Below are 20107 nucleotides of genomic sequence, written 5' to 3'. Positions count from 1 at the left end.
CGAAGAGTGGAGCTGAGCTTGTGATACCAGGCACGTGGAGACTGTTTCAGGCCATATATGGCCTTGCGTAGCCGGAGAACCTTGCCTGGAGCGACTATGTCTTCTAGGCCAGGAGGTGGACGCATGTATACTTCATCCTCAAGCTCCCCCTGAAGAAAGGCGTTCTTGACATCCATTTGCCAAAGATCCCTAGACAAATTGGTGGCCAAAGAGACGACAACTCGAACAGTGTGAAGTTTGGCGACTGGAGCAAAGGTGTCCGTGTAGTCGGTGCCATACGTTTGAGTGAACCCCCGAGCCACCAGGCGAGCTTTGTGACGCTCAATATCACCGTTACTCAAATATTTGATAGTAAAGACCCATTTAGAACTGACAGCCTTCTTTCCTTTAGGGAGGTCGGCTTCGTCCCACGTATGGTTCCGGACCATAGCGCCAGTTTCATCCGCCATAGCATCAACCCACACTTGGTGTTCTTTTGTTTCATCATACGTCTGAGGAATGAAATGGTCGTCAAGTTTGCCTAGGAAGGCCGCATGATCAGGAGGGAACAGGGCAAGTGAACAAACAGCCTGAATTGGATGAGGGACCGCTTGATTGTTGAAGTAGACGCGCTTATTTTTCCAAGTAGATAGGTGAAACTTGAGGCGTTCACTTCTCGGAGGTACAAATTTTGGCTGTGGTCTCATAGTCGTTTGTTGGGGCCTCATGGTCGTTTGTTGGGGCCAGCTCAGCTGCTGGTGTCGTGGTGGGTACATCTGTTATTGGTACAAGTTCAGATGGAAAGATGTCCTCCATCGGTTGAGATGGAACATCCTCATGAACATCAATGTTCCCTGGTTGGGATTCACTAGGAGCCGATGAGAAGGCTGGGGAGAACTGTGTCGGATCAGGAGGTGTAGTGAGACCAAGGTGATTGAGAAGAAAGCGTAAGTTGGTGGCCCGGTCCGAAGTAGAGTGAGATAGGTCCTTCAAGCTTTCCCAATCTTTCTTTTCATAGTAACCTTGACCTTCAAGGAATTTCACATCCCTAGAGATAAGAGTACGGCCAGTGGAGGGGTCATAGCACTTATACCCCTTTTGGCTTGACGAGTACCCTACAAACATGCACCTAGTGCTCTTGGCGTCGAGCTTACTCCTTTGTTCACCTGGGATAAGAACAAAACATATGCAACCAAATACACGTAAGTGCGTAAGAGAGGGTTTAACCTTGTTCAGTACCTCATATGGAGACAGGTCTTGTAAGACTTTTGTTGGTGTCCTATTGATTAAATAACACGCCATCATCACGGCATCACCTCAAAACCGTTTGGTGACATTGGTATGGAACATCATCGATCTTGCCACCTCCATGAGATGTCGATTTTTTCTTTCAGCTACACCATTTTGTTGGGGCGTGTAGGGACAACTTGTTTGTTGGAGTATGCCATGCTTTGCTAAATGTTCTTTGAGTTTGTGACTTGTGTATTCTCCTCCATTATCTGATCTTAGTACCTTTATTTTAGCATTAAAGTGATTAGTCACATAATTATGAAAGTTAACAAAGGCATCATAGACTCTATCTTTGGAAGGTAACAATGTAAGCCATGTGTACTTAGATTTTTCATCAATAAAAGTCACAAAATACTTGTTATTATCTCTAGATAGACAAGGAGAAGTCCACACATCAGAATGCACTAAATCAAAGCAATGTTCATAGATAGTAGTAGATTTAGGAAAAATAGACTTGCAATGTTTTCCAAGAATACAAGACTCACAACTTGAATTATCAAAGGACACATTAGGCAACATTAATTCAAATGCTCTAGAGTGAGGATGGCCTAGTCTAGCATGCCACACATCACTAGAAATACTAATAAGACTCGATATAAGCGAAAATAATGTAGGTGAATTTGATGAAGCATTCTCTAAGACATAGAGATCTCCTCTAGCATCTCCTATCCTTTGAATCTTGCCAGTCTCAATATCCTGAAAATGTACACTATTAGGTCCAAAGATAGTATAACAGTTTAAATCAGTAGTTGCTCTTTTAACCGATAAGAGATTAGAGGTAAAACTAGGCATAAAGAAAGCTTTTGAATTCTTATCAAACAGTTTCAAGTCTCCTATTCCTTTAACGGGTATGCAATCCCCATTAGCAATAATAACATTTCTGAAACTGACTTTCTTTGTGGTGTATGAATGAATGATGTATGGAATGATGATGTATGGAATGAATAGAAGTCAGGGTGTTTCAATTCACCTTATGCAGTTGCAGGATAAGAGGTGTCAATCCTATCTGAGTGATTGTGAACAATTAAGATGTGCATATGAGTCTAAGTCAAGCCAATTGTAAAGATTGTTTGTCACTAACAATCCTAAAATGAGATATGAAATGCAGAAAGTAAAAACAACTAGAACAAGATACTAAATGCAAACAGAACAGACAAATTAAAGCTATAATGAAACTAGAACAGAGATAGAAACTATGCTAATGAACTAATGCAAGACAAGTAATGAACAGGAAACTACGTGAATGCAATGGAAATGAAATAGGAATGAAACAAGACAATCACAAATCAAAAACACAAGTTCTGGGGATGAACTCGAGCAGCACTCGACCGAGTGTAGGTCGAGTACATGGTTGAGCTAGACTTAAACGTGAAAACAGAGCAACACAAGAAAAACAGAGCAATGCTAAAACTAATTAAACAACAAGCAAGCAATGATATTTAGACTAAAATTTCAATAAACAAAGAAGGCCTTGAGGAGGGATTCATGGGCTGAGCTAATCATTGTGGTTATCTAACTTGGTCAACAAATCTCAAGCAAACTTTGAGCTGATCTCTAGACATACTATTCTAATACATGTTTAATCCACTCTCATGGCAAGAAACAATCAAACCTATGCATTTCTAGACTTGTTCTCACAAAGAAAAGAATCTACACAAGCAGGCATTAAGCAATACATCTCAAACCAAACAAGACTTCTAATCTCTTAGCAAGCCTAATGGTAAGCTCTAGATCTAGCCTTATCTATGCTCCTTAGACATTGGTGTGATGCTAAGATGCTTGAAATCAAACCCTACCTTCTCAGATATAGGATCAGCATTAAGATCATCTAGCCTAGAAGAGATCTACAACAATCAAGCTTGACCAAATCAAACAAACCACAAGATCAACCCAGCCTAACCCATCCTCAAGGTCCTAAACAAACTACTCACAAGAACACATGGTGAAATATGTCAAAAACCCAGAAAATAATGAAACTTGCATCATTAGAAAGATGAAACAGAGATCTACAATATTGATGAAGGAATAAAACTCGAAATCTTAATACTTTGAAAGTTATGAAACAAACAAAATATAAGAATCTAGTCTTTCTCTCTCAAACAAGTACAAAATCTAAAATAAAAGAAAAGTGCAAAAGGAATAAAACCTAAAAAAGGTAAAAACTAGGTTTTAGACTCTCTAAAAAGCTGGACTCTTTGGTGGCTGCACGTACAAGGGCTTTATATAGGAGATGAGGTGGAAGCCCTAAAAAATACAAAAAGTCAAAGTAGTCAACGGCTCGGTCAACTCGACCAGTGCTCGGTCGAGTGGCTGGTCGAGCTGGCTTCTCTCGTGCATTCTCCACTCGGTCGAGTCCTCCTCAGCACACGGTCGAGTGGTGGTCGAGTGGTGCGGTCGAGTTGGACTTCGGACCTTGATTCTACAGCCTTAACTCTCTTGTTTTCTCTTCAGGATTGCTTCACTTCTCCTCAGCATTGCTTCCATGCTCCTTAAGCTCCAAAATCACCTGTTTATGCATGAAAAGATGAAAATGCAATGCAACTATACTCTAATGCATGATTAGTCCTAAAGCTACACAATAATGGCCTAAATGGATAGCAAAAGATGCAAAAGTTGTGAATAAACTAAGGGAAAACAAGGTAAAATATATGAACATCAACACCCCCAAACTTAGTCTTTGCTTGCCCTCAAGCAAATAATCAAGACAAAAGAAGGTAGGTGAGGTTTGAAAGTGGGATCTCAGCTCCTAAAGCTTGCAAATAGACTATGTAGAATCAATGTCCAAGTTACTAGTACTATGATGCAAGTTGAATGAGCTATACTTAAAGACTTTAGACAAGCATATCACAACCTTCACTGATTTGAGCCTTAGACATCCACATGCATTCAAATCAACCATTTCCTTTAACATTCATTAATCAAGAACATGAATCAATTCTATGCAATGCTTAAACTCATTTGGCTTGGCACTAAAAGGTTTAGAGACAATGACGGTCGCTTTTTAGAGTAGGGCTTATCAATATCAAGGTTCTCTCATAAAAAATGAATTGAGCTTTAGAAGAATGCTAAAGGTAAGAACACTTAGACACATACAAGAACAAAACCTTGTCTACCCAAAGGCACCCAAAGTGTTTATCCTATCAATCTAAACCCAATTGGTCCTAGTGCTACCCTTTAACTTCTTTTCTTCTTTTTCACCCTTTTCTCTTTTGGTTTTAAAGTCTTAGGAGAGGTTTCTTATTTGATCTTTCTAGTGGAATGGGGGATTCTTACTTATTTGCTATGGTTCTCTTTTCTTCTTATTCTTAAGACATATAAGCATTTTGCTAGACTTCTCTTTCCTTTCTTTCTTTTCTTTAACTAGAACCATCTTTAAACAACCTTATTCTTCCCATTCTTTCACTAGACTTTAAATTTACTTAAACACATTCCCCTCCTAAAGACTCTAACCTTTTATTTCTCTTTTTCCTCTTTTCTTTTCATGACAGCCAAGTCCCAAACCCAACAAGTGAACCACCTAGTCCTATCTAGTTTGAAAAATGCAAACTAGAACTACACAAGGCTTTACTCTTGTCAGTTCAAACCTAACACTTTCTACCAAGCTCAATCCCAAAAATAGGCCTCACACACACAAGAATAAACATGGCTTGAAAGAAGGTTTGGTTTAGGGGTAGGGGAACTGATTCTTAATGAGGAAATCAGCTACTTGGATCAACAAGAGTGGTAAAAAGGAAGAAGATGATCCAAATATGTATGTGGTATCCATGAGTTTAAAGCATTGCACACATTGATAATTGAAAGTCAATATTAGGTTCTTATAAATAGGAAATGGTTTCAAATCTCAATATGCTTCAATTTAGACCAAATGCAATGTAGGAATTCAAGGCTTGGTTCAATCTTATTCTAACCACTCAACTAGCATCAAAGTACTATTAACTTGGGCATTGATCCTAGTCTAGTGAATAAACAAGCTAATAAGGGAATACTCATCATAGATCCCTAATGCAAGTACTATACAATCCTACCTGAAACATGCTAAACAAGATCCTAATGTGCAGTGCAAACTACATGAACACTCTTTTTTTATAAAGATTTTTGCAAAAATTTTCAAATTTTTAGGGTTTTTCTATGCCTTAGATGCTATGCAAGTATTAACATGATGATGCTAAAAATTTGAAATAAGAATCACAAAACACAATGTCAAATGCTATCTCAAACCCTCCCCCAAACTTAAATCACATAGTCCCTATGTGAAAGAAATTTGATTGAGGATTCAAGATGAAAAACAAAAAAACAAAACACAATGTCAAATGCAATGATATCTACAAGGGAAGGTGATAGTGGTACCTTAGGGATTGTGGAAGTAGTTGTCCACATCCATCTGCATGCTGTCATAGGAGTAGTTGGGGTCTTGTTGGTGACTTGGAGGTGGAGATTGGGGCAGCTCGACGATGGGGATCGACCGGGACTCGGTCGAGTACGTGCTCGAGTGGGGGGATCGAGCTGGACCACGAGTGTCAAAATGTTGACCTTGCTGCTGGTAGAACTGCTGGTAGAGTGCTGGATCCATGAAGTACTGGGGTGGGATGGGAGGGTAACCTTGATATCCTGGATAAGCAGCTGGAGGTGGGAAACCATAGGGTGATCTGGGCTGGAACTCGGCCGAGTGCATTGGGGGTGCTCGGTCGAGTGGGTGCTCGAGTGACCCGGTCGAGTACCTTGAAAAGGGTTGTTCTCGGGTACTTGAGCTCCTCTTCCTCTGATTTGGCTCATACATTGAAGCCCTAGCTGGTTCCACAGGGTTCACAACTCTAGAAAGTGCTCTAGTTGAGCTACTCCTCCTCAAAGGGCTTGATGGTGTAGGTGAAGAATTCCCACTCTTCAACTCAGCAATCTCCTTCTTTAAGCCCTTGATGGACTTAGCCATGTTGGTCACCTTCTTCTTCAGCTTATCAAACCTCTTCCCATGCCATTTGTTCCATTTTTGCAGAAGGGTTAATCTCTTGGTAGCCTCCCTCACTCCTCTACTATCTCTTGGGTTGAGCTCATAATCCTCAAAGTAAAATTGCTCCTCCCCATCAGCCATTTGCACATCTCCAGCTTCATCAACTCTAAGTTGAACTATCCCATCAAATAAATGCTCCTCAGTTGGCCAAAAGTCAATGTTGGCTCCTTCTTGAATGGTGGTGAGCTCTTGGTTAGGCAAAATCAGTTGCTTTTTCCCAAGTGTTGGAAGTTCAAAGTTGAAAATGTGATTCCCTTGATGCATCTCCTTGGCTAGGATGAGAGTAGAGGTGAGGTAGCTAGAGTCAATCCATCTTGGTGAAACCCTTTCTCCTCTAAGTGGAACCTTAGCAGCTTGAAGGATTGGAGTAATGATGCCTCCAATGGTTAGTGCTCCTCTTGATCCTTTGTTCTCCAACTTGCCTACCCAACTTCTCAAGTAAATCATGTGTTCAATGAGCACCATTGCTAGGTCAGTCTCCACAGTGCTCCCAAGAATGATGGTGCCATTTCTTGCTTGGAAGATGACTCCATTGAGAGCCAAATCAATCATTTTTAGCTCCCCCTCATTAATATTCCCAGTTTCCTTCCTAGCAAAGAAGGTGTTGGCAAGAGCTTTGTGGAAGTACCTTAGGACTGGGCTCCTTATCCTTGAACTCTTGGAATTGGAGGATGAGTAGTATTTGTTGTCCCCAATGGTTTCCCACACAGCATAGAGCTCTTCTCTTGGAATCATCAAACTCCTATTGCTCCCAACCTCAAAACCAAACACATTGGCTATCTTCTTCATTGAAAGTTCATACCTTTTCCCATTGATTGTGAAAGCAATGTGACCAGCTCCAAACTCAGCATCCTTCCTTGCATATGTATGCAGCTTGACTGTGGCTAGAAACTCACAACTCTCTTCTTTGTAGCCCTCCATGCAAAGCCCCATAAACTTTGTTAGGTTGCTCTTCTCAAAGAGATACTCCACATCTTCACCAATGGCTAGCTTCTCCATGGTTTCCTTGTGTGGATATCTAGTCCCTAAGAACTCCATTCTCATGAAAGCATCATAGAGTTGCCTCTTTGACAACCCACAGGACTCAGCTTCTCCATCATCCTCTATCTCTTCTTTTTCACTTTCTTCCTCACTCTCATTCTCACTCTCCTCTTGTTCAACCTCAACTGCTGGCCTCTTCCCTTTGGCCTTGTGTCTCCTCATGAACTCATTGAGAGTTGACTCCTTTTCCTCCTCACTTTCAGTCCTCTCAGGATCTTCCTCAACTCTCTCTCTCCTTGGACGCGGCATCTGGCTCGACCGGCTGCTCGAACCACCACTCGGTCGAGTGCATGATCGAGTGGGTCGTCGAGTGGCCCTTCCAGCTTCTCCTCTTGATTCAAGGCTAGCATCATGACGTTCCATGGAGGTTGCAGCGGTTTGTTGAGACTTCCTAGTGATTCTTGAAGACATTTTTCAAATAGAACTGAAGGGAATAGACTCAAAGCTCAAAGTTAATAGGTTAGTGAACCAAAACTTGAAAGAACTAAGCTTGAGCAAAAGATAAGCTATGAGAGAGACTTTAAAACTTGAATTCAATGGTTTTGAGAAAATGAGAGAATGTGAGAGGTATAATTTCGTGCAAAGCCTATATAAAGAAGCTAAGGGGACTAAGAGACAAGGGTGGAGCGTCCATACCATTCAAATTTGAAATGGGAATCTTTGACCTGCTTTTTGCTGCCACTCGACCCCACACTCGACTGTACACGGTCGAGCACCTTGACCCAAACTTTGAAATTTCAAAATTTTTCTTGTTGTTCTTCCCTCCACTTGATCGTTCTAGCGATTTGAAGATCAAATGGGCCTCAATTCCTTTCCAGCTCGGTCGTGTACCTCTCGTGGGTAGGTCGAGTGGGCTTGCGAGTCTCCTTCTCCAAGTGAAATTCCCTCCTTACCCAACTACATTATCACCTAAAGGCCTGTCTAACACAAATATAAAAGAAAACACATCAAAACTACAAGGAAAATAAACCATATTTACAAAGGATACCTTAGGGACTTCCTCCCTAGTGAGCTTGTTTAAAGTCACTAAGCTTGACTTTGGTGTCCTTTTTAGACTTGGTTTAGATACCAAGGAGGTGATGAAATCCTCCCTGGAACCTCTTGATCACTGTGAAGTTGATCCTTGATCACCTCACCCTTAACACACAAACCATGTTTCTTCTTGATTTTGAGCCTTGGTCTTGCCTTCCTTAAGGACCTCTTGTTCAGCTTAACTTGAAGATCCTCAACCATACTAGTCAACTCTTGAACTGACCTCTTAAGCTTTTCCACAGAATCATCTTGAAAGGAGAGCTTAGCCTTTGGAGTTGCTTCACCACTTGAACCTTCTTGACCTCCTTTGTCCTTGATAGTAAAAGGTTGATCATCAATGGTAGGAAGGTTGGTTGGGTTATAGATGTTAAACTTCATGGCTATATCTTCAGCAATGTTCAAGGTCACAAGACCCTCTTTGACATCATGTCACAAGACCCTCTTTGACATCAATAACTGCTCCAACAGTGGCTAGGAATGGCCTTCCAAGAATGATTGGATCTTCAGGTTCCTTGTCCATCTCCAACACCACAAAATCAGTGTGAACCCTTGCCTTCCCTATCTTGACTGGGACATTCTCCAACCTTCCAACTATCTCCTTGTTTGACCCATCAGCTAAACATATATGAAGGTTGGTGGACTTGAAATCAGTTCTCCCAAGCTTTTGTGCTATGGAGTATGGCATCACACTTGTTGAAGCTCCCAAATCACAAAGGCATTGGTTGTAGTGAAGATAGCTAAGTGTGCAAGGCAGATAAAATGGACCTGGATCCTTAAGCTTGATTGGAATGTTAACTCCTCCAAGGTCCTCAAGATCCTTCTCACCTTGAGCTTCAGCCTTCTTCTTTGAAAAATCAAGCAAAAAGTCTTTGTAGAGAGGATATGGATCATACTGTTCCAAGGCAGGTCCTCTCTCTTCTTCTTGGTAAGCAATGGTGATCTCTTGTATGGCCAACACTTCCTCAACCACAGCTTCTTCCTTCAAAACCCCGTCTTCTTCTTGTTGCTTAGCCATCATCTCCTTTCTCTCAATGATTTCCCTAAGCTCCTTAATCTTTTGTGCTTTGAAACGTCCTGGGAATGGAAGAGGTGGCTTGTAAGCAGGAGGAGTGTACTTAGCAGGCTTGACAGATTATGAGTCTGCAACTCGATCGACCACTCGAGCATGCACTCGATCGAGTGGCTGTTCGAGTACTTGGTCGAGTGCAATAACGGACTCCAGTTGCCTTGCACAAACGTCACTTGGGGCTTCAGTAACTAATGAATTCCCCCAAACTTGGACTTCATTGTCCTCAGTGACTTCCTCATCAGAGATATGAATGGCTTTTGCAGTGAACTCCCTTGGATTTTGAACAGCTTTTACAGGGAGTTGGTTGGGTTTAGGAGCTGAAGTAGAGGCAATGTTACTCTCCATATACTTCATTCTGGAGTTGAGACCTTCAAACTTCATGTTCAGATCATTGTACTGTGATGTGAGCCTTTGATTCAACTCAGCAAACTGCTTGGCTTCCTCAATCTTGCCTTGTGTTTGCCCAATCAACAACTGTTGCATCATTGCTCTTAAGTCTTGTTCCTGGCCTTGGTTAGTCAGAAACCCTGGTGGGGGACACAATTGGGGCTGGAACACTTGGTGTTGTTGCTTGGGGATGTAGTTTTGTTGCTGTTGAGGTTGAGGAGGTGGATAGACCTGGTCTTGAGGGTTGGCCACATTGGTGCTCCTATAAGAGAGATTGTTGTTCTTGAAACCTCCTTGGTTGTAGCCTTTGAATCCTCCCTAGTTTTGCATGTAGCACAACTCAGCAAATTCAGGCTCCCCCTCTTGAACTGGAGCTTCCTCTTCACCAATGAAGTGAATGGACTTGGATTCGCTGAGGAGGATCTTGTCAAGCTTCTCATTGACCATCTTCAAATCCTTCTTATACTTGTCCTCTTGATCAGTTGAGGAGCTCCTTATGGTCCTATCATAGTCCTCATTATAATTGCCATCAGATTGAGCAAGATTCTCAACTAATTCCCATCCTTATTCCACATTCTTGTTGAGGAAGTTGCCATTGGAGGCTGTGTCAAGAAGCATTCTTATCTTGGGAAGCACTCCTCTATACAAGGTGCTTAGAAGTGACTCATTGCTGAAGCCATGGTGAGGACACTGAGTTTGGAATCCTTTAAACCTCTCCCAAGCTTCACAAAAGCTCTCATTATTCCTTTGAGCAAACCCAGAAATCTCATTCCTCAGCCTAGCAGTCCTTGCATTGGAGAAGAACTTGGCCAGAAAAGGTTTCTTGCATGCATCCCATGTGGTGATAGCTCCAGTAGGTAGAGTCTTCTCCCAAAGGTGAGCTTTGTCTCCAAGAGAAAATGGGAAGAGCCTTAATTTGAATCCATCTTCACTCACTCCATTGATCTTTGTGAATCCACAGATTCTGTCATACTCATCAAGGTGATCTAGTGGATCCTCCATTGGCAACCCATGAAACTTGTTGGCTTGTATCATTGAGATCAATCCACTCTTGATCTCAAAGTTATTGTTTGCTACTGAAGGTGGCACAATTCGAGCCCTTTGGTTGTGGGTATTGGGTGCATCTCCTGCTCCAATGTGCCTTGGTCTTTGCTCATGGATAGCTTGTTGCTCCATGATGTCTTGACTTTGTTGTTGTTCAACTACTCTTCCTTGCTTATGTCTCAAACCCTTTTGTAGTCTGTGGATGTTGTCAATAGGCTGTTGAAGACTATCTTTGCCTTTTGACCTTGTGTGCATCAACAAACTCTACTACAGACTCGAACAGGTACACGGTCGAGCGCAGGCTCGAGTGGGTGGTCGAGTCGACTGGGAAGTAATGGCTAATTTGATCCGGCTTCTGGCTCGATCAAGTGCTCGATCACAGCACGGTCGAGTGGTGGTCGAGTAGGTGGTCGAGTGGGTACCTGAAACACAAAACAGCCAAGCAAAGGAAGATTCTAGTTCAGTAACTTCACAAGTGTTTAAAACGAACTTAATCTTAGACTAATAATGATACTAAATGTCACAAAAGACACTCAAATGGGCAACGGCGCCAAATTGAAACTGATTTTCTTTGTGGTGTATGAATGAATGATGTATGGAATGATGATGTATGGAATGAATAGAAGTCAGGGTGTTTCAATTCCCCTTATGCAGTTGCAGTATAAGAGGTGTCAATCCTATCTGAGTGATTGTGAACAATTAAGATGTGCATATGAGTCTAAGTCAAGCCAATTGTAAAGATTGTTTGTCACTAACAATCCTAAAATGAGATATGAAATGCAGAAAGTAAAAACAACTAGAACAAGATACTAAATGCAAACAGAACAGACAAATTAAAGCTATAATGAAACTAGAACAGAGATAGAAACTATCCAAATTCATCTCGAACTCTTACTATTAGTAAAATGCATTTGACTGTCACACATTCTGACCCTAGAAAGAGTAACAAAGCTGATTATTGCTTTGAATCAATGTTTTGTTGGTGTTAGCCTGTTTCGGGACAAAATGGATATAAGTGGTGTTTAAACACTCCAAATTAAACTTGAACACTTTAATTAGTCAAATGCATTGGATTGTTACATATTTTGACCCTATAAAGAGTAACATAGCTGTTTACTGCTTCAAATCAATGTTTTCTCTCGGCTTTAGCCTCTTTTCTTGGTTTAAGCCTATTTTGGGATAAAACGGGTTTAAGTGTTGTCTAAACACTCCAAATTTATTCCAAACTCTTACAATTAGTCAAAGCATTGGATTGTCACACATTCAAACCCTATAAACAGTAATAATGCTGTTTACTGCTTCGAATCATTGTTTTCTCGGTTTTAGCCTATTTCATGACAAAATGGGTAAAAGTGGTGTTTAAACACTCCAAATTCAATAGGAACTCTTATAATTACTCAAATGCATTATATTGTTATATATATTTTGACCCTAGAAAGAGTAACATAACTGTTTACTGCTTCGAATCAATGTTTTCTCTCGGTTTTAGCCTCTTTTCTTCGTTTAAGCCTGTTTTGGGATAAAACGGGTTTAAGTGTTGTCTAAACACTCCAAATTTATTCCAAACTCTTACAATTAGTCAAATGCATTGGATTGTCACACATTCTGACCCTATAAACAGTAATAAATCTGTTTACTGCATTGAATCAATGTTTTCTTAGTGTTAGCCTGTTTCAGGACAAAATGGGTATAAGTGATGTCTAAACACTCCAAATTAAACTCAAACTCTTATAATTAGTCAAATGCATTCGATTATTATATATTTTGACCGTATAAAGAGTAACATATCTATTTACTGCTTCAAATCAATGTTTTCTCTCGGTTTTAGCCTGTTTTCTTGGTTTAAGCCTGTTTTGGGATAAATTGGGTTTAAGTGTTGTCTAAACATTCCAAATTCATCTCGAACTCTTACTATTAGTAAAATGCATTTGACTGTCACACATTCTGACCCTAGAAAGAGTAACAAAGCTGTTTACTGCTTTAGATCAATGTTTTCTCGGTGTTAGCCTGTTTCGGGACAAAATGGGTATAAGTGGTGTCTAAACACTCCAAATTAAACTCGAACTCTTATAATTAGTCAAATGCATTGGATTATTACATATTTTGACCGTATAAAGAGTAACATAGCTGTTTACTGCTTCGAATCAATGTTTTCTCTCGGTTTTAGCCTGTTTTCTTGATTTAAGCCTGTTCTGGGATAAAACGGGTTTAAGTGTTGTCTAAACATTCCAAATTCATCTCGAACTCTTAATATTAGGAAAATGGATTTGACTGTCACACATTCGGACCCTAGAAAGAGTAACAAAGCTGTTTACTGCTTTGAATCAATGTTTTCTCGGTGTTAGCCTGTTTCGGGATAAAATGGGTATAAGTGGTGTCTAAACACTTCAAATTAAACTTGAACACTTTAATTAGTCAAATGCATTGGATTGTTACATATTTTGACCCTATAAAGAGTAACATAGCTGTTTACTGCTTTGAATCAATGTTTTCTCTCGGTTTTAGCCTCTTTTCTTGGTTTAAGCCTGTTTTGGGATAAAACGAGTTTAAGTGTTGTCTATGTTAAACTTAAGCGGAAATAAAGTGATAAACATGAAGGGAGAATCGACAAAGAGAATTGTATTACATAAGTGTTATTGTTACAATGTAGTCTAATGTCTTTAAATATCAAGGGAGACTAGGGCTTTCCCTTCTACACTGGAGAACTAGGTGATAGGGACATAGAGAGAGAGAATAAGCAAATCCCAATGGTGAAAGTGACTTGTCTTGGTCTCCTAACATGAAGCAACCCGTGACCTTATCCATTAACGGCTACAAGGAGACTTCGAGATCCTTCTCTTGGGCTTTAACATATGGTAAGGCCTCATCTCTACTCCATACGTCGATGGTAGTCGGCCTTATTGGACACACGTACGGACGGGCCTTATTGGACACACGTACGGACGACTGTACGGACGGCCATACGGACATAGCTAGAACATGATCAATACTCCCCCTCAATCTTAGCCTTATGAAATGGCTAAGCTTGGAACCCATGAAGCATCACCTCATTAAAAAAACCTTAACATAGAAAACCTCATGGGACAAAACTATGTTAAGGGAAAAAGAGTGTGATGTCCATGTGTTAGAGAAGTCGATCATGGGCGAGTGAGGTCTACAAGTCCAAGTTTACTATGGATGTGTGCACAAACCTTTGGACATGCAGCCTTAGTGAATATATCGGCCAGTTGATCCTCACTCCGAGTGTGGCATGGAAGTGTTATCCCCTCTTCAATCTTCTCTCGAACTTTGTGGCAATCTACTTCAATGTGCTTAGTTCTCTCATGGAAGACTGAGTTGGTTGCGATGTGAATAGCCGCTTCATTGTCGCAGTGCATGATGATTGGGTTCTTCGACTCAATACCAAGATCCTTGAGGAGTGCCTTTACCTTGGCCCGGACTTCCTTTGAGATAGCCTAGGATCCTTTCCACCATGCTCCAATGATATTTGGTTGGCGCCTTCATGAATTGGCTCACCTGGTTCACAGCATAACATAGATCAGGTCGTGTGATAGTAAGGTAAATCGACTTACCTACAAGACGCCTATATCGCGTCACATCATCATATGGTGCATCCAATGGATCAAGCGGGGCCCTCCGAGGAGCGATATATTTCAATGCCAAGAAAATATTTCAGCTCACCAAGGTCTTTAATATCAAATTGAGAATGAAGAAAAGCTTTAGTTTCCTTAATACCGTCCTTATCATCACCGGAGACAATAATATCATCAACATAGATAAGGACCACCACGAGACCACCGGTACTGCGGCGAGAGAAGAGAGTATGATCAGCTTCAGAACGACGAAAACCATTACTCCGAAGAGTGGAGCTGAGCTTGTGATACCAGGCACGTGGAGACTGTTTCAGGCCAATATGGCCTTGCGTAGACGGAGAACCTTGCCTGGAGCGACTACGTCTTCTAGGCCAGGAGGTGGACGCATGTATACTTCATCCTCAAGCTCCCCCTGAAGAAAGGCGTTCTTGACATCCATTTGCCAAAGATCCCTAGACAAATTGGTGGCCAAAGAGACGACAACTCGAACAGTGTGAAGTTTGGCGACTGGAGCAAAGGTGTCCGTGTAGTCGGTGCCATACGTTTGAGTGAACCCCCGAGCCACCAGGCGAGCTTTGTGACGCTCAATATCACCGTTACTCAAATATTTGATAGTAAAGACCCATTTAGAACTGACAGCCTTCTTTCCTTTAGGGAGGTCGGCTTCGTCCCACGTATGGCTCCGGACCATAGCGCCAGTTTCATCCGCCATAGCATCAACCCACACTTGGTGTTCTTTTGCTTCATCATACGTCTGAGGAATGAAATGGTCGTCAAGTTTGCCTAGGAAGGCCGCATGATCAGGAGGGAACAGGGCAAGTGAACAAACAGCCTGAATTGGATGAGGGACCGCTTGATTGTTGAAGTAGACGCGCTTATTTTTCCAAGTAGATAGGTGAAACTTGAGGCGTTCACTTCTCGGAGGTACAAATTTTGGCTGTGGTCTCATAGTCGTTTGTTGGGGCCTCATGGTCGTTTGTTGGGGCCAGCTCAGCTGCTGGTGTCGTGGTGGGTACATCTGTTATTGGTACAAGTTCAGATGGAAAGATGTCCTCCATCGGTTGAGATGGAACATCCTCATGAACATCAATGTTCCCTGGTTGGGATTCACTAGGAGCCGATGAGAAGGCTGGGGAGAACTGCGTCAGATCAGGAGGTGTAGTGAGACCAAGGTGATTGAGAAGAAAGCGTAAGTTGGTGGCCCGGTCCGAAGTAGAGTGAGATAGGTCCTTCAAGCTTTCCCAATCTTTCTTTTCATAGTAACCTTGACCTTCAAGGAATTTCACATCCCTAGAGATAAGAGTACGGCCAGTGGAGGGGTCATAGCACTTATACCCCTTTTGGCTTGACGAGTACCCTACAAACATGCACCTAGTGCTCTTGGCGTCGAGCTTACTCCTTTGTTCACCTGGGATAAGAACAAAACATATGCAACCAAATACACGTAAGTGCGTAAGAGAGGGTTTAACCTTGTTCAGTACCTCATATGGAGACAGGTCTTGTAAGACTTTTGTTGGTGTCCTATTGATTAAATAACACGCCATCATCACGGCATCACCTCAAAACCGTTTGGTGACATTGGTATGGAACATCATCGATCTTGCCACCTCCATGAGATGTCGATTTTTTCTTTCAGCTACACCATTTTGTTGGGGCGTGTAGGGACAACTTGTTTGTTGGAGTATGCCATGCTTTGCTAAATGTTCTTTGAGTTTGTGACTTGTGTATTCTCCTCCATTATCTGATCTTAGTACCTTTATTTTAGCATTAAAGTGATTAGTCACATAATTATGAAAGTTAACAAAGGCATCATAGACTCTATCTTTGGAAGGTAACAATGTAAGCCATGTGTACTTAGATTTTTCATCAATAAAAGTCACAAAATACTTGTTATTATCTCTAGATAGACAAGGAGAAGTCCACACATCATAATGCACTAAATCAAAGCAATGTTCATATATAGTAGTAGATTTAGGAAAAATAGACTTGCAATGTTTTCCAAGAATACAAGACTCACAACTTGAATTATCAAAGGACACATTAGGCAACATTAGTTCAAATGCTCTAGAGTGAGGATGGCCTAGTCTAGCATGCCACACATCACTAGAAATACTAATAAGACTCGATATAAGCGAAAATAATGTAGGTGAATTTGATGAAGCATTCTCTAAGACATAGAGATCTCCTCTAGCATCTCCTATCCTTTGAATCTTGCCAGTCTCAATATCCTGAAAATGTACACTATTAGGTCCAAAGATAGTATAACAGTTTAAATCAGTAGTTGCTCTTTTAACCGATAAGAGATTAGAGGTAAAATTAGGCATAAAGAAAGCTTTTGAATTCTTATCAAACAGTTTCAAGTCTCCTATTCCTTTAACGGGTATGCAATCCCCATTAGCAATAATAACATTTCTGAAACTGATTTTCTTTGTGGTGTATGAATGAATGATGTATGGAATGATGATGTATGGAATGAATAGAAGTCAGGGTGTTTCAATTCCCCTTATGCAGTTGCAGTATAAGAGGTGTCAATCCTATCTGAGTGATTGTGAACAATTAAGATGTGCATATGAGTCTAAGTCAAGCCAATTGTAAAGATTGTTTGTCACTAACAATCCTAAAATGAGATATGAAATGCAGAAAGTAAAAACAACTAGAACAAGATACTAAATGCAAACAGAACAGACAAATTAAAGCTATAATGAAACTAGAACAGAGATAGAAACTATGCTAATGAACTAATGCAAGACAAGTAATGAACAGGAAACTACGTGAATGCAATGGAAATGAAACAGGAATGAAACAAGACAATCACAAATCAAAAACACAAGTTCTGGGGATGAACTCGAGCAGCACTCGACCGAGTGTAGGTCGAGTACGTGGTCGAGCTAGACTTAAACGTGAAAACAGAGCAACACAAGAAAAACAGAGCAATGCTAAAACTAATCAAACAACAAGCAAGCAATGATATTTAGACTAAGATTTCAATAAACAAAGAAGGCCTTGAGGAGGGATTCATGGGCTGAGCTAATCATTGTGGTTATCTAACTTGGTCAACAAATCTTAAGCAAACTTTGAGCTGATCTCTAGACATACTATTCTAATACATGTTTAATCCACTCTCATGGCAAGAAACAATCAAACCTATGCATTTCTAGACTTGTTCTCACAAAGAAAAGAATCTACACAAGCAGGCATTAAGCAATACATCTCAAACCAAACAAGACTTCTAATCTCTTAGCAAGCCTAATGGTAAGCTCTAGATCTAGCCTTATCTATGCTCCTTAGACATTGGTGTGATGCTGAGATGCTTGAAATCAAACCCTACCTTCTCAGATATAGGATCAGCATTAAGATCATCTAGCCTAGAAGAGATCTACAACAATCAAGCTTGACCAAATCAAACAAACCACAAGATCAACCCAGCCTAACCCATCCTCAAGGTCCTAAACAAACTACTCACAAGAACACATGGTGAAATATGTCAAAAACCCAGAAAATAATGAAACTTGCATCATTAGAAAGATGAAACAGAGATCTACAATATTGATGAAGGAATAAAACTCGAAATCTTAATACTTTGAAAGTTATGAAACAAACAAAATATAAGAATCTAGTCTTTCTCTCTCAAACAAGTACAAAATCTAAAATAAAAGAAAAGTGCAAAAGGAATAAAATCTAAAAAAGGTAAAAACTAGGTTTTACACTCTCTAAAAAGCTGGACTCTTTGGTGGCTGCAGGTACAAGGGCTTTATATAGGAGATGAGGTCGAAGCCCTAAAAAATACAAAAAGTCGAAGTAGTCAACGGCTCGGTCAACTCGACCAGTGCTCGGTCGAGTGGCTGGTCGAGCTGGCTTCTCTGGTGCATTCTCCACTCGGTCGAGTCCTCCTCAGCACACGGTCGAGTGGTGGTCGAGTGGTGCGGTCGAGTTGGACTCCGGACCTTGATTCTACAGCCTTAACTCTCTTGTTTTCTCCTCAGGATTGCTTCACTTCTCCTCAGCATTGCTTCCATGCTCCTTAAGCTCCAAAATCACCTGTTTATGCATGAAAAGATGCAAATGCAATGCAGCTATACTCTAATGCATGATTAGTCCTAAAGCTACACAATAATGGCCTAAATGGATAGCAAAAGATGCAAAAGTTGTGAATAAACTAAGGAAAAACAAGGTAAAATATATGAACGTCAATTTCCTAGGGCAGGTTTTATGTTGTGTATGAGACTAGGATTACTTATCATATGGTGAGAAGCCCCTGAATCAACAACAAGATATTTACTAGGTTTTGAAGCAAAGAAAGAGGTACCCGATTCCTTTAGTGCGTTGATGGATCTGATAAGAGCCTCCAAGTCAGATTTTCTCACAAGATTTCCATAGGAGGCTGCCATGGCCGTAGCTGCTGCGCCTCCTTGGTTCATAGGACCGGTACTGTGACCACTCGCCCCTTCTTGTGAGAGATTTGCCTTGAACTTCGCCGGCTTAAGATGAGGGTGAAGGATCCAACATTTGTCCTTCACATGACCCCTTTTCTTACAATGGTCGCACACCACCACTTTCCTGTCCTCATGCTTGTAGACTCCTTTGTTGGCAGTGAGTAATTCTTCCTTGCCGCTGAAGAGACCAAGCGAGCCTTGTTCTTTCTGAACTTGAGAGCACACATCTTCGAGTGTTGGGAGCTTATCACTTCTAAGTATGTGTTTAATGAGGTCGTTAAATGCCGGATTGAGAGTTAGTAGGAGGCCAAATACCTTATCTTGCTCTTTTCTCTCATTCAGGATAGCCAGATCGATGGTGCTTGGTCGGAACATCTCTAGTTCTGCCCATAAGGACCTAAACTTCCCAAAATGTTTCGTGAACTCCAAGTCTTCTTGGTGGAGACTGTTGATAGCCTTCTTGACTTCAAATACTCGATTCAAGTTGGTTACGTTCCCATAAACGTTAGCAAGTGTCTCCAACAACTACTTGGCCGTCATAGATCGAGAAACTTGCTCTGCTACCATGTTAAACTTAAGCAGAAGTAAAGTGATAAACATGAAGGGAGAATCGACAAAGAGAATTGTATTACATAAGTGTTATTGTTACAATGTAGTCTAATGTCTTTAAATATCAAGGGAGACTAGGGTTTTCCCTTCTACACTCGACAACTAGGTGATAGGGATATAGAGAGAGAGAATAAGTAGATCCCAATGGTGAAAGTGACTTGTCTTGGTCTCCTAACATGAAGCAACCCGTGACCTTATCCATTAACGGCTACAAGGACACTTCGAGATCCTTCTCTTGGGCTTTCATATATGGTAAGGCCTCACCTCTACTCCATACGTTGATGGTAGTCGGCCTTATTGGACACACGTACGGACGGGCCTTATTGGACACACGTACGGACGACTGTACGGACGGCCATACAGACATAGCTAGAACATGATCAATAGTCTAAACACTCCAAATTTATTCCAAACTCTTACAATTAGTCAAATGCATTGGATTGTCACACATTCTGACCCTATAAACAGTAACAAAGCTGTTTACTGCTTCGAATCATTGTTTTCTCGGTTTTAGCCTATTTCATGACAAAATGGGTAAAAGTAGTGCTTAAACACTCCAAATTCAACAGGAACTCTTATAATTACTCAAAGCATTAGATTGTTATATATATTGACCCTAGAAAGA

At 41.0% G+C, this 20107-nt stretch overlaps 1 protein-coding gene and 1 non-coding gene across 2 annotated transcripts; one reads left to right on the top strand and one right to left on the bottom strand.

The window, feature by feature from the left end:
* Nucleotides 1-648: 648 nt before the first annotated feature.
* On the bottom strand, nucleotides 649-19248 carry LOC147942405 (uncharacterized). The gene is made up of 6 exons (XM_087456049.1): nucleotides 18675-19248; nucleotides 16458-16811; nucleotides 15369-15848; nucleotides 14874-15223; nucleotides 14529-14745; nucleotides 649-1145 (listed from the first exon to the last, which is right to left on the bottom strand). Exons 1-6 carry the CDS (start codon nucleotides 19246-19248, stop codon nucleotides 649-651), a joined length of 2472 nt encoding a protein of 823 aa, XP_087312175.1.
* On the top strand, nucleotides 10477-10583 carry LOC147942406 (small nucleolar RNA R71). The gene has a single exon (XR_015560495.1). It is a non-coding gene; the product is annotated as a small nucleolar RNA R71 (small nucleolar RNA).
* Nucleotides 19249-20107: the final 859 nt, after the last annotated feature.

Source organism: Camelina sativa, chromosome 6, assembly GCF_030686135.1.
Source record: "Camelina sativa cultivar CO46 ecotype springtype chromosome 6, ASM3068613v1".
Classification (NCBI taxonomy): Eukaryota; Viridiplantae; Streptophyta; class Magnoliopsida; order Brassicales; family Brassicaceae; genus Camelina; species Camelina sativa.
The sequence above is the reverse complement of the archived record's forward strand: the minus strand, read 5'-3'. Positions and strand labels throughout refer to the sequence as shown.

Excerpts from the sequence above, each read along its gene's own strand:
- LOC147942405 (XM_087456049.1), bottom strand. The coding sequence starts at position 19,248 with ATGTTCCGACCAAGCACCATCGATCTGGCTATCCTGAATGAGAGAAAA. Across the intron at positions 15,224-15,368 it reads TGAGACCACAGCCAAAATTT|GCAAACTTGACGACCATTTC; the intron begins GTACCTCCGAGA and ends CGGCCTTCCTAG. Across the intron at positions 14,746-14,873 it reads GGGATCTTTGGCAAATGGAT|TCTCCACGTGCCTGGTATCA; the intron begins GTCAAGAACGCC and ends GGCCTGAAACAG.